The following is a 14,943-nucleotide window of genomic DNA, read 5'->3' as shown; positions in this document are numbered from 1 at the left end:
TTCCTTGCCTGAAATCCATCCTCTTCTTTGAGGGCAACTGGTTACTAGAAAACCAGCAGCCCTCAGAATATCTCATTGGTTTTAGTGCCTTTCTCTGCGGGAAGTTTTAATTAGGATCTCTTGAGATGCTTTCTAGCTTAGTGTCAATGACCATTTTGCAAGGAGACAAAGGTGATTCCAATCACAGCTATCCACACCACGAGCTTGGAAAGAATATGTATTCCAGCCATATGTGGCTCATAGTGATTGGTTGTAGGCACTGCTGAGGCTGAAGAATGACAAACAAACATGATAACACCATATACAAAGCACTTGCCTGAATGCAGAAGACATGAGTCCCCTGGTAGTTTTCTAACTTCTTGTAACCATGACCACCTTCCCCTACATCTCAATGGCTGTTTCGAGTTATCTAAGGATTATGACTTCACTTCTCAGCCTTCCAGAGGTTACTCTTACTTGGAGCAACAGTGAGATTATGGTCAGAAGAACTTCATGGAGTATATACAGTCTCAAATATGATGGCATTTTGTCTACCTGAATTTTTTTTAAAAAATTATTGTGGTAGCACTGGGTTAAGGAAGCCTGAAGATCTTATCAGCTGTATCAAGGGTCTCACACACGCTACTTGCTGTCATGGAGAAAATATTTTCATGCAAGAGAAAAGTGAAGAAAGGAAACGTGAGCCAAAAAAATAATGTCCCAGAGGAAGTGGTGTGAGAGAGAAGAAAGAATAAAAGCGAGTAGCACAAAAGAAAGAATATAGTTCCTATAGCACAGAGATGAAAGAAAATCGAATGGCACAAGGTCAAAGAGGAGACTGGCTTTTTTACATTCCACCATTGTCATTTCTTTTCATGTACTTAAGTAATATGTTTATATCAAAGGGTAGACTAGACATCTTTGAAAATAACCCTTTGTATCTCATCCTCATATATTAAATTCATTGCAAGCATAAAAATAAAAATGAAGGTTATAAAACTTGCAGAAGAGAATAGAGGTCAGTAGTTGTCTATTTTGCCTTTAAAAATATGATGATGATGACAATGATTATTATTATTATAAAGGTGATGCACAGAGGTTTTACCATTATCTAAGTCAAGTATATTGCTTTTTGGATAATTTTACCTCTTCACTCAGCCTTTTTTACCTTGAGGTGGACAAACAAATCTGATTCTGAATGTATACCAAATTCACATCTGAAATGCACGTGTTACTGTGGTACAATAAGATAGGAAACCTACCCTAAATGCTAATGCAGCCTAGATCTTCCCATACTTGGCCTCTTACTAGGTGTCTCACAGTTGCTCTAAATGTTTGAAAGTGATAAGCATTTTTTTCTGCTGATAACTTTGTGTGTCACTCGACAGAAAGATGTTAAAAATCGTAATTAAAAAAATAATTCTCTTGGGCTGGGGAGGTGGCTCAGTGGTAGAGCGCTTGCCTTGCATGCATGAGGCCCTGGGTTCCATTCCTCAGCACCACATCAGCAAAAAGAAAAAAGCTGGAAGTGGCGCTGTGGCTCAAGTGGTAGAGCACTAGCCTTGAGCTGAAGAGCTGAGGGACAGCGCCCAGGCCTAGAGTTCAGGCCCTATGACTGGACCCCCCCCCCCAAAAAAATAATTCTCTAAAGAATGAAGTCAGTATCTCAAAGGAACATGTGATTGCCATTTCCAAAGAACAATGATTAAAGATGGACGGTCATATTTTCAGGTTTTAAAACAAGTTAAAGCATAAGGACTCATTTTGAATAAAAAATACAATATCAATTTATATTTTAATTAAAAAATCTTTTTAATATAAAAAATAATAAAAATAAAATAGTAAAAAGTAATTAAAAAATCTTTTTTTAAAATAGTGAATTAAGGTGCTGGAAAGAAAGTTACTAACTTCAAGAGCCAACTGGTATACATTTACTTTCTAGAGAAGATTAATAGACAAAGCAACTAAATGAAGAACTTTGCATAGTGCTGGGAGTGTGTATGAGTGGAAGAGTGCTTGCCTAGCATTTGTGAAGCTTTGACTTTGATCTGTAGGCACACACACACACACACACACACACACACATACACACACACATACACACACACATACACATACACAACTAAATGTAGAGTAAAACCTAGCACTTACATCATGCAGTATCTTGCAGAATATCAAGGGACTATCATCTTTTTAATGCTTACTTTGGCCCTCTAAAAAGTAACTCTTAAGGCTGGGTGTGGTGATACATGTCTGTAATCCCAGCTGGGAGTCTGGGTAAGAATGTGATATTCTATTTGGAAAAATAAAAGCAAACAAGACTGGGGATATGGCTCAAGTAGTAGAGCACCTGCCTGGCAAGCACAAGGCCCTGAGTTTAAACTTCTGTGACAAAGCAAAACAAAATAAAAATGGAGTAACTTAACAAATAAGAGCATGGAGCCATGCACAAAGAAGCAGCAGAGACTCTGGGTAGGAGAGAAAAGGAGGCCAATAAAATTTTCCATTACAGATCTCAGTGTGTGTGTGTGTGTGTGTGTGTGTGTGTGTGTGTGTGTGTGTGTGTGTGTGTGTGTGTGTGTGTGTGTGTGTGTGTGTGTGTGTGTGTGTGTGTTTGTGTGTGTGTTATGAACACTGACTGGGACTTGAATTCAGGGCCGAGGCACTAACCCTTGGCTTTTTCACTCAAGGTTGGTGCTCTACCACTTGAGCCCCAGCTCCACTTCTGGCTTTTTGGTGGTTAGTTGGAGATAAGAGTTTCATGGACTTGCCTGCCTGGGTTGGCTTTGAACTGCCATCCTCAGATCTCAGCCAGCTGAGTAGCTAGGATTAGAAGTGTGAGCCACCAGCGCCTGGCAATAGGAATGTTCTTAATACTACTAAAAAGAATATGTTTCACATGGATATGATAGTAATGTTATTTTATGATATTCTTAACCATAATCAAATGATGAAGAGCTCAGAGACTCACACACCAAAATTTGTACAATACATATATAAATTACACTGAAATAAAGTTGAATTAAAAAAAAGAAATTATAACCTCAATACTGCATTTGAAAGGTTGCTCTCTGTGTGATAGAATCCAGACAATGAATTTTGTGGGAGCCTTCACTAGGCTAGATGTAAGGAAGAATTTACAGATCTGAGGGGATTCCCATGAGACACTATCTAGGAGGTAGTGAGCCCCTTTGTGAAGACTCTGAACAGATCACAATTAGCTGGTAAACAGAATATCCATAAACCAAAATTTGCTGGCAAATCCAATTTTCCAGCTTTTTCCTCCTGTCTCCCTCTCAGGGGTATGTAGCCAGATGCTGACACCACCATGTAATTAGAGTCTGTGAAAAGTTGCATGAAAACAACTTCTGTTCTAAGATGATAGTTATCAGTTTAATAGTAGAGTGCATGTAAACTTGGTTTTTTAATTTCTTTTTTGGTGCCAGTCCTGGAGCTTGAACTCAGAGCCTGGGCCCTGTTCCCTGAGCATTCCTTGCTCAAGACTAATGCTCTACCATTTGAGTTACTGTTCCATTTCTGGCTTTTTGGTGGTTAATTGGGGTCTCATGGCCTTTCCTGCCTGGACTGGCATCGAACTGTGATCATCAGATCTCAGCCTCCTGAGTAGCTAAGATTACAGGCGTGAGCCACAGGTGCCCAAGAAGAGACATTCTTTTAAAATCTCTTTTGGTGCTCAAATTTATCTAAAGGGGGATTAAAAAAAAATACTAGTCTATCAATGTTCCACGTCATCTATCAACATCTGGTCACCCAGATGTGCCTATCCCAGTATGGGGGATCAGGGGAGGTCCTTTGGATTAATTTCCAGACAAAGTTTATGCAGAGAGCAGAGGGGGAAAATATCAAGGTCAAAATCAAAATCATTTATTTCAGCTCACTCCACAAAGCAAGTAGAGCCAAGGTCATGGAGTGAGGGCAATTATGCACGTCCTTCCACTAGGTGGCAATGTTGGATGTCTTTCGATTTTGGCCCTTTTGATCCAATGGTGTTCTGGGCACAGGTATATAGTTTCTGGAGCTGTGCTTCAGGTGTCCTTCGTGGAATCTACGCACCAATCCAGCAACAGATGGCCAGTCAGATTACACAGTGCCCTAAGTCCCTCCATAGAGAGGGTTGGACAAAACAATTAGGGAAACTGTAACAGGGTTCATTTGAAACTGTCCCTTGCTCCCCTGCTATCCTTAGGTTTTTCTTCTTTTAATTCTTGTTGCTGTAGAAAGCCCTTTTTCAGATTCCAGTAAACGATCTGTAAGTGAGCAAAATCCATTGTGAGAGCAGGAAAGATATACCTGTGACTGTTCAGGACCTTGCTCAGTAACGGACTCCCTGCCCACTGCCTTTCTGTACTCTCTTTGTGTTGCTCCCATAAGTGCCCTTTATATCATCAAACCTCCTACAATAGAGACTTAAGAGTCTCTTCTTTTTCCTTCAGAGTCAGATGCAAACAACCCTGTTTCCTTCCTCTAATGTCAGTAACACATCTATCTTCAATCACAAATACATAGTTGTAAATGTTATCCTTTCATAGGCTGGTTTATACCAGCATCACCACCAACACTTGAGGGACACATTGCAGTATGACATTATATCCACTACGTCAATAAGCAATAGAGATTTGTGGGCGCAGTGTAACTTATGGGATCATTGTCACACACATAATCTATGAGAGATCAAAATGTCATTATGTGCTATATGAGTATGTAGACCAAATAAAAAATCTATTGTAATATGAAGAAAGTTTCATTAATATCTACATCCTTCTCATATGCAAAATTAAAACCCAGCATAATAACGTCCAACATTTTAAAAAAATTCCTTTCATTAGGTGTTCATGGGCATGTGTAGATTTCTCTCTCTCTCTCTCTCTCTCTCTCTCTCTCTCTCTCTCTCTCTCTCTCTCTCTCTCTCTCTTGCTCTCTCTTTCTCTCACTCTCTCTAGTTTCCCCCTAAAATGTTACATACTTGGATCTAAGTCAAACCCTGGTGATGGTGCTGAGTAGCTGTGGAACTGTGGAAAACATACTCGAGACCTCTGTGCATGAGTACCTCCTTCTATAGAATGGGGTGATGATGGCAATGTCCAGCACAGCCTGATGGGCTGTGTTACTGTGTGCAGAGTTCTCAGCACAGCGCCTGTATGGATTTGTCTTGACATGACTGCAGCCATCTTGGCTCATAATCACCACTGCTACCTTCACTAATCCTAGTTGTTTTTCTTGAATCATCCATTTCCCAGCATACCACAAATAGAAAAAAAAAAGAATTGGTAGAGTCATCAGTGAGTCTTCGCAACTGGACTGCGGCTCTAGATGTACATCTGACTCTTCAATATTATCTTGAGATGAACTAGTATATGACAGCCAGACGAAGACGCTTGGATCAAAACTCTTAAGTGCACCTCTCTTAGTGACACTGAGTGCAAGGATTCAACTGCTTCTTGCTGCTGTACAAAGCCATTCTCTATCAATAATATCCTTAATAAACTGTACTCTAGAGATCTAGAGCTCTCGACTTCTCTCTCTTCAGTCTCATGGCACTTGAAGGCAAGTACACATATATACGTCTGAGCTGTTCTGGAACCATCCTGACATGTGAATGCTAGAGAGTTTAGCTGTTGTTTTTCTTTCATGCAGCGTGTGATTTTACTCATCATCTTAAAGAAGTATTCCTCTCTGTCATTACTGTACTTAGAATTTTAGGATAGTTACGTTTTGTACCAAGAAAGATCCAGGAAGGTAATAGTATTTTAAATTTTCCTGTAATGGTTTTAAGTTCACTGAGTGAAAGATAAGACCACTGCATTTATTATCTGGACAGTGTCTCAGAACAGTGTGGCTCTAAATAGACTTTGTCTTTAAGCTAAAGATAACATTTTCTGCACTTATGCAAAAAGAAGATACAGAGAAAATGTTGGTAATAGATTGCCCTGAACTCTTGCTGAATAAACGCTAATTACACACCAGGCACATCATGTGCAGTGTGTCATTAACCCACAAATAGTTAGTTTACATTAACATTATTTTACCAATGGAGAAAGTGAGCCGTTAGTATGCTTTAAAGCTTAAAGTGTTTAAAAAGTTGTAATCAAGCTGGGCACTGGAGGCTCACACCTGTAATCCTAGCTACTCAGGAAGCTGGGGTTTGAGGATCATGGTTCAAAGCCAGCCCAGGCAGGAAGGTCCATGAGACTCTTATCTCCAAGTAACCACCAGAAAACCGGAAGTGGTGCTGTGTACCTCAAATGGTAGAACATTAGCCTAGAGCTGAAGAGGTGAGAGACAGTGCTCAGGTCCAGAGTTCAAGCCCCACGACCAATAAAAAAAAGTTGTAATCAAAAATCTATTTTATCTATATTATATTATGAATTCTTAAGTGAATACAGATAGGTTTATACTACTGATTATATTTATTTATACCAGTATATAGAACAAATGCTTTCTAATGCCTTGGGGAAAGAATAATGCTTTGAAGCTTATTCAGGATGAAAATAGGAGAATACATGAAATATTGTATGTGACACAAACAAAGCATCAAGCACTCCAAAAAGGATCAACAATATACATAAGTGAGAGCATGAGCATGCTCATCTGGAGAAGAGAAAGAGCCAGGGAGGAAAACACGGTAGGCTTCGCATGGGACATGGAATTTGATCTGGTTGATGAAGGGTTACTGGGATAGGGGTCAAAGTAGGAAGCGTGAGGAAGCCCAGGCTGCAGAGTTTCATGAGAAACCAAGAAGCTGTTCTAAGGACACTGAAAGACCGGTTTGGTTTGGGCAGAGCACAGTAACTAAAGAGAGCAGAAGACTGCCAGGTAATCATAGGAGAGCCAGTCACTTGACTATAATTGTCCACATCGGGGCGCACAAGACTCCAGAGACACAACTGGTAGACAATTCTTTCTTCATGCCATTAAAGAAGCCTATGGCAATGTCCCCAGGGCATGTACGAGGCACCAAGCTCTACCTAAGATGAGTAGGTGACATACCCCAGCTCTGTCTGGGGCTCTGTAGGGTGAGCACGGGGAACATGCTGTCACCACCACTCAGGATGTGAACCTCAGCAGCCTTGCTGCTGGAGGCCAGAGCTGTAAGCAACAATCACCTCTCCAAGACAGGAGCTCTCTAGAGGCCAACAGTCTTGAAAAGGTCTCGCATTGCCTTGAAGCCAACAGAACCGGGAGTGACTATGCTTTTGTTCTTCCTGGGCTTGGGTGAGTACTGCCTGGACAAACAACCTTGGGTTCAAGTTTTCAAAGCCAGAAAGAAAGAAAGAATGCATTAGGAAGTTAGCCCTGATTTGTACTCTTGGCATTTGCCTAAGTGGAGAATACAGAAATGTTAGATTTGGGCAGAAACTGTTTTATAATTGATACTCATTCTTGATCACCCATCTACCTATCTACCCAACCGATTGCAAACAGCTTATCAAAACATGACCACCTTTATGGTTTTCTCTCCAATTGAATAAACTTAGGTACTTGCTTCGGCAGCACATATACTGAAATTGGAATGATACAGAGAAGATTAACAAAAAAAGAATAAACTAAGGCAATAATCACTCTTACATAAAGTGCAAATGTTGACATTCACTTAGAAGACTTTCTAAAACTCAAATCCTAAAATGTCAAAGTCCTATTATGCAAAGCAAATTCAGATATCATAGTCAGGAGACAAAGAATACAGGAATCTTCCTACTTGCTGAAATGAATCCAGGAAGGCTTCTTAGAAGAGAAGACAAAAGGAGACAATCCATCCTAGATGGAGACAATATTTTGTATGAGAATAGCATTTAAACCATTTATTGATTCAGTCTTCAAATGTCAACCAGAGTTACTTAACTCAGATCTTCATATTATGCTGAAAAACATTTTGAGTGCTTACGGTAGTCTTGGAGATCACCAAAAATCTGGTTGGGTACGATTGGATAGTGTTTGGTTTCTGATAGTGTGAAAGGAAGGAATATTGAGTCCGTAGAACTTAGTTGTCATGGTGATGGGTGGAAGGATTGTTTGGTGTCTCTATGGTCTGAGAATCAGGTAATCTTCTAAACAGTCATAAGAAAGCTACAGAAGCACACATAATGGGATACAAAAAAAATCTAGATTCAAATGTGAGGACTCAGAAATGAAAGAGCAATACATATCTTCCAAAGAAGGAACTCACGAGCAAATATACCGGTATAAAGGTGCTGTTTAGACAAAAGAAGGAAATCTGTTGGAACAAGGCTAGAAAAAGCCTTGACCTTGAGTTCACCTAGTATTAGGACTCTCTTTGCACAAAAGGCTCTGCATAAAAAGACCAAACCCAGCCAACCGCTCGCTGGTGGCTCACACCTGTAATCCTAGCTACTCAGGAGGTTGAGATCTCAGGACTGCTGTTCAAAGCCAACCTGGGCAGAAAACTCCCCACGAGAATCTTATGTCCAATTAATCATTCAAAAATTAGAAGTGGCGCTGTGGCTAAAAGTGGTAGAGTGCTAGCCTTGAGCAAGAGAGGTCAGGGACAGTACCCAGGCCCTGAGATCAAGCCCCACATCTGACAATAAAAAGAGACCAGATCCCTAAGGAGCAGTCTCATTGAGTAAGAAGGATTGGAGCTGCTAACAAGGCTTCCTACCTGCCTAAGGGCCTGGTCAACAGCTGCTCCAGGCCACCCACTGTGCACTTGCAAGTGTCAGCCATTATAAGACAAACTGTAAGTATGAATAAGTAGGTTGATGTACTATTTCCAGGATGGAGTCTACACAGAATTGGGTGTTTTCAGAACCAGATGAATGATGTAGGGTGATAAGAAAGACTATTAGGAAGCTGGGAGCTGGTGGCTCACACCTGTAATCCTAGCTACTCAGGAAGCTGAGATCTGAGGATCATGGTTCAAAGCCAGCCCAGGCAGGAAGGTCCATGAGACTCTTATCTCCAAGTAACCACCAGAAAACTGAAGTGGCGCTGTGGCTCAAGTGGTAGAGCGCTCGCCTTGAGCTGAAGAGCTGAGGAACAGTGCTCAGGCCCAGAGTTCAAGCCCATGACCCTTCCCCCCACCCCATGACTATTAGAAAGAACCTAGCTGATCAGGTAGATGGAGTGAAAGCTTTGAAATTCCTCTAAAGAAGAAAATAGGGGCTGAGGGATGGGGGAGATAGAGATGTGAAAACCCTGGGTGAAGAAATGAGGCAGGGTCTTTACTGAGCAAGTTCCAGGCTTGAGATTCTGCCTGGGTGGTTATTTTTGAGGTGGTGTGAAACCTGAGATGAAATGACCTTACAGTTTTCTTCTAAAATATGTGATAAAGGTCTATATCATCATTTCTAGACAGTATGATCTTCCACTTGGTAAAACTAACCAGACAAATAGATATCATTCTCATGTTGAATACTCCTTTATCTTCCACTATCCAATAATTCAAACTTTTAATTTAATCATCTCTACTCTATATTTGCCCAGCTGAAGCTATAAAGCTGAGTTCAATTTCCCTCTGCCTTATCATCTTACCCTCCATGACATCTACTTATTAGTTTAGGGCTCTTGTTCCCTTCATTTTACTGACATTATTCTTTTAGTTTTTTTCTTTGTTTGTTTATGGGTTAGCACAGAATCAAACCTGGGGCCTCATGCATGCTGGGCGAGTATTATACCACTAAGCCACATTCCTACCCCCTGAAGTTACCCTTGGATTAATATTCTAGAACATATGAATTCTTCTAAGATTCTGTTCAATGGCAACTACAATAAACAAATCTATATGTTTCTATAAAAGAGAGCAAAGATGCTTAAAATCTTTGGGCTACTAAATGAGAATCTGCACAGGCATATTACTACATTCCTGTTGCATAGAAAACAAATATTCCTGAGCATTCACATGTACCAGGCAAGATGTCAGGATGGCAAATGAATTCATTACTTCATTCAGCATCGTCTGTTAGGACGATGGTACCACACTGAGCAACGGGGATACAGTGGTAAATAAGCAGACCCAGTGAACTGCTATGCAAGAGTAGCTGTACAGACTGATGCTACTAGCATACGCAACATGCTCCTTGTCGCTTCAGTGTGTGTAGGAGCACTGGATTCCCATCATAGTTGGTAACGTTTTTATTTCAATGTTTAGTGAGACTCAGGGAAGTAAGTCTTGAGAACAGATGACTTGGGACGTGATATGGGTGACATTTACAAGTCTGACCATAGATGCTTTCCATCAAGGTGCTCATTCAACACCATCTTCTGTGAGCTGGGTGTTTATACATAGCACTAACCTTTAGTCTATAAAGTTCACCTGACCTTAATCTATTCCACAGAGGCATCAATCATGACACAAATCTCTCCTGAAATCACTGGTGCAGGACTGAAGCATTGGCAACGCCCTTCCAGTGAAGCAGAGTTAATGAAGACAAATGCATTGATTTGGCACAGTTGCTTATATAAAGTATTGGTGAAATGCTGCTGGCTATTGGTTTTTTTTAACATTTCAAATGAACTTTTTATATCTTAATTTTCCCCTTGAGAATAATCAAACTTTGAAGGAAAGAAACATTTTTTTCTACATATACTACTGACATAGTTTATTAAAACATGTTTGTAGTTAAATCTTAGGTGCCTTGTGGAAATGTTTTTTCATGAGATTTGCAAGAATCACATGTTTCCTTCAACAAAAGTTAGTTGACATCTACATGCTATGAATGAAAGCAACATATTTTAGCTCCTTCTACATGCTCTGAGGGATGATATTTGTTATGTGTTTGGGCACCTGTACTAAGCCTTGAACTCAGAACCTCATGCTCTGACTTAGCGTTTTGCTCAATGCTCTGGTACTCTACCAATTGAGTCACAACTCCACTGCTGCCTTTTTGCTGGGTAGCTAGAAATAGCATCCTCATATTTGTCTACCTAGGCTAGTTTCAAACCCTGATCCTCAGATCTCAACCTTCTGAGTAGCTAGGATTATAGACATTAACCACCAGAGCCCAGCAAATACTAATATTTTTAAACTTCTTGTGGTTCTCTAACACTCAAGGGTTTGCAGCTGGAGAGGGAGCAAGTATATATAAAAGACGTTCAGGGTGTGAGCAGTGCTAGAGAGAAACTACACAAAGAAGTTTGCCCTACAATGACAATGAATGTATTTGTTGCAAAATACCCCCTGAAGGATCTGCACTCATTTCAGTCCTTTGTGAAGATGGTAGTTACTGATGTCCACAGGTTCTAGGGATTGGCTAGCTATCGGTACTGAGCAGAGAGAAGTAGGTAAAAGAACTTTAGGGCCAAACTTGTGATATCAGTCTCATTGATCTTGGCTTGTAATCTTAGTCAAATACATCATTCACTAGAGCAAGAAGTTGAGAAAACACCCATGAATACAAGTGTAACCTTTCTTAATGTTAGGTATGACTTACTCATTTGTAATTTTTTTTCAGTGCTAAAGCTCAAACCCAGGAACTTGCATATACTATGCAAAGTTTTCTAGCAGTGAACTGTACTACATTTCACATGAGAGTTATCTTCTATTTGTGCAGGTGAAAGGCTATGGGGAGTTTCAACAGCAGTTGGGGTGATGGCTTCCTTCTGGTGGGCTTCTCAGATTGGCCTCAACTGGAGCTCACTTTTTTCGTCTTCATTTCTATTTTCTACTCCCTGACTCTCTTTGGCAACACCACCATCATTGCTCTCTCCCGACTGGACCTTCGGCTGCGCACACCCATGTACTTCTTCCTCTCCCACCTCTCCTTCCTGGATCTCTGCTACACCACCAGCACCGTGCCCCAGCTTCTCATCAACCTCCATGGACTCCACAGGACCATCAGCTATGGAGGGTGTGTGACTCAGCTCTTCGTTTTCCTTGCTCTGGCATCCACAGAGTGTGTGCTCCTGGTGGCCATGGCCTTTGACCGCTATGCTGCCGTGTGCCGTCCACTCCACTACACGACCATCATGCACCCCGTTCTCTGCCAATCACTAGCTATTGCCTCCTGGGTGGTAGGCCTTGTGAATTCTATGATTCAGACCAGCCTCACAATGGCCATGCCTATCTGTGGCCATCAACTGAATCACTACTTCTGTGAGATGCCTATATTCCTGAAGTTGGCTTGTGAGGACACAGGAGGGACAGAGGCCAAGATGTTTGTGGCTAGGACCATCATCTTGGTCTTTCCTGCAGCTCTGATCCTAGGCTCCTATGCACAGATTGCCAGAGCAGTGCTGAAGATCAAGTCAGTGGCTGGGCGCAGAAAGGCCTTTGGAACTTGTGGGTCCCACCTTGTGGTGGTTTCTCTGTTTTATGGCTCAGGTATTTACACCTACCTCCAGCCCATCCACAAGTATTCTGAGAGCAAGGGGAAGTTTGTTGCCCTTTTTTATACTATAATCACTCCTATGTTCAATCCTCTGATTTATACCCTGAGGAACAAGGATGTGAAGGGGGCTCTGTGGAAGGTATTGGGGAGAGACAGAGACTTGGGGTAGGAGGAGAGATTGGTTATCATATGGCTTGTAGACTGAAACCCACTCAGTGTTTTTGTTTTTGTTGTGTTTATTTTTGAAGTCTATTGGTTCCTAGAAAACAGCCCTCGGAATACTTCAGGGGCTTTAGGGATATATTGCCTTTCTTTGTTGGAAGGCGAAAATGGGATCTTGGGATGGATGCTTTGTAAGTATCGATGATCATTTTACAAAGGAGTCAGATGATTCATATCAGCACTTTCCACACAATGGGCTTGGCAAGAAGGTATATTCCAGCCCCAAGTGGAACACAGCGATGAGTTCCAGGCAGTGCTGAGAGTGAGGGAAGACAAGTAAGTTCGACAACACCATATTCAAAGTCAATGATTTCCAATGTGTTTCCACAAAGGCAGCCATGCACCCAAGTGAAGAGGATGTTAATCTAATGCTGGCTTTCTAAGTTATTGTGACTTTGGCAACATCAGTCCGTATGGCAAAGCCTGTTTCTTAGTTCTCCAATAGCCTCCCAGCCTTTTTTTTTTTTTTTTTAAATTTTATTTTATTTGAGAACATACTGTACAGAGGGGTTACAATTACATTGGCAGGATAATGCATACATTTCTTACCAAGCATTGCAGCCTCCTCCTTTGTTTACCCTTCACCTCCCTTCCCAGCCTCCCCCCTCCCCCCCACCCAATCATACCCCCCTCCCCCCCCACTCCGACATTGTAAAGCTTGCTTTGACATGACATTTTGTAATTCTCCTTGTTACAACAGGTCCACCTGAATCCTTAAACGACTTGTTTGTCCCCATCTCCTCCACATGTTATACTGACATCAAATAAAGTGAAAGCGGGGGTTACACTGTGGGGGAAGGACATACAAAGCAACAAAGAAATAATCTTATAAATGCGTTAGAAACACATGCATGAAAGAAACGAAAACATTAAAATACATATTTAAGGGTTCGTTTTCCTAACATCACATTATCTGATCTTTTCCGCTTGACTCATACCTATACTAGATATTGCAAATAAGGGAAACCATGGGACCTATGTTTCTTTGGGCCTGGCTTACTTCACTTAATATAATTTTTTCCAAGCCTTTCCATTTCCTAACAAATCCTCCCAGCCTTTTTATAGTTAGTTTAGTTTACTTGGAGAAAATAAGGAGATCATGGTCAGACATAGATCATGGAGCATATACATTTTTAGATATATCTACTCATGTTTATTGAATCATTTTTAGTTTTGTTACACTTCTTACTTATTCATGATTGAATTGTCTGAAAATATTTAAGTAACTAATTTAAGATAATATAGACAATTAGGTTGCACAGTAACCACCAATCTCACTTTTACTTCCATTCTGCCAATTCCAATGTTCCTTATATGAAAATTTATTTTTAACTTTTTCCTTCCTTCCTTCCTTCCTTCCTTCCTTCCTTCCTTCCTTCCTTCCTTCCTTCCTTCCTTCTTCCTTCCTTTCTTCCTTCCTTCCTTTCCTTCCTTGCTTCCTTCCTCCCTTCCTTCCTTCCTTGCTTGCTTCCTTCCTTCCCTTCTTTCTCTCCCTCCATCCCTCTTTCTTTCTCTCTCCCTTGTTCTTTCTTCTTCCTTCCTTCTTTCTTTCCCCTTATTCTTTTTTGATGGTACTGACATTGAGCCTTTTTTGCACCAATATCTATCTATCTATCTATCTATCTATCTATCTATCTATCTATCTATCTATCTGTCTGTCTGTCTGTCTGTCTGTCTGTCTGTCTGTCTGTCTGTCTGTCTGTCTGTCTATATTGGGTTTGAACTCAGTGCCTTGTGTTCACTTGACTTGTTTGTTCAACTAGCCCTTTGCCTTCAGTCTTGATTTTTGCTAGTCATTTTGGAGAAGCAATCTGATGCTTAGCCTCAAACTACAGTTCGCCAGATCTCATTCTCTTGAGTAACTAGGATTCTATATATAACCCACTAACACCCAGGTGAGCTGGCTGTTTTTCAGATGGAATCTTACTTTCTGCCCAGGCATCCATCTATTTCAGGCCCTCTGTCATAGTTGGGATAATGGGCACATGCTACCAGGTCCAAATTGTTTTCTTTTGTTAGGGAGTATTACGATTGTTTTCCCTGCTGGCCTAGAACCATGATACACTTGACCTCAATCTCACATGCATCTGGGATCATAGCTATTTAACACAGTGTCCCACTATGTGCTGAGGAGTTTTATGTATACTCAGGCTGCCCTTCCACCACAAGCACCCCAATCTCAGCCTCTCAAGTGGCTCAAATTAGCTAGAAAAAGAAAGAACATTTCTTGCTTGTCATGCATAAAGACACCACTTTGTAGAATTTTCTCTTCCCTTTGCTCTACTATTCTATTGACAATAGTCTTTCAGATTGCTGTGTAATGTCCCAATTTATGGTCCTGGTTTCTGTGTAAGCCAAACAGCTCTTTAGAGGCTACCAATTTGTGACCTCCAAACACATACAGTCAGACTTCTCTTGCCTCTAAATTAACTGTACC

The 14,943-nt window shown here is 41.0% G+C and overlaps 1 protein-coding gene and 1 long non-coding RNA gene across 5 annotated transcripts in view; one reads left to right on the top strand and one right to left on the bottom strand.

Annotated features, from left to right (window-relative positions):
- LOC138808067 (uncharacterized) overlaps window positions 1-14,943 on the bottom strand; it is a 148,637-nt gene that overhangs the window by 47,870 nt on the left and 85,824 nt on the right. The window lies entirely within an intron of this gene.
- Window positions 11,518-12,453, top strand: LOC138808061 (olfactory receptor 2Y1B-like). The gene has a single exon (XM_069994022.1). The coding sequence runs from the start codon at window positions 11,518-11,520 to the stop codon at window positions 12,451-12,453; it is 936 nt and encodes a 311-aa protein (XP_069850123.1).

This window comes from Dipodomys merriami, unplaced genomic scaffold (assembly GCF_024711535.1).
Source record: "Dipodomys merriami isolate MVZ:Mamm:240054 unplaced genomic scaffold, mDipMer1.0.p SCAF_44, whole genome shotgun sequence".
NCBI classification, from domain to species: Eukaryota; Metazoa; Chordata; class Mammalia; order Rodentia; family Heteromyidae; genus Dipodomys; species Dipodomys merriami.
This window is presented reverse-complemented; position numbering and strand designations above follow the sequence as displayed.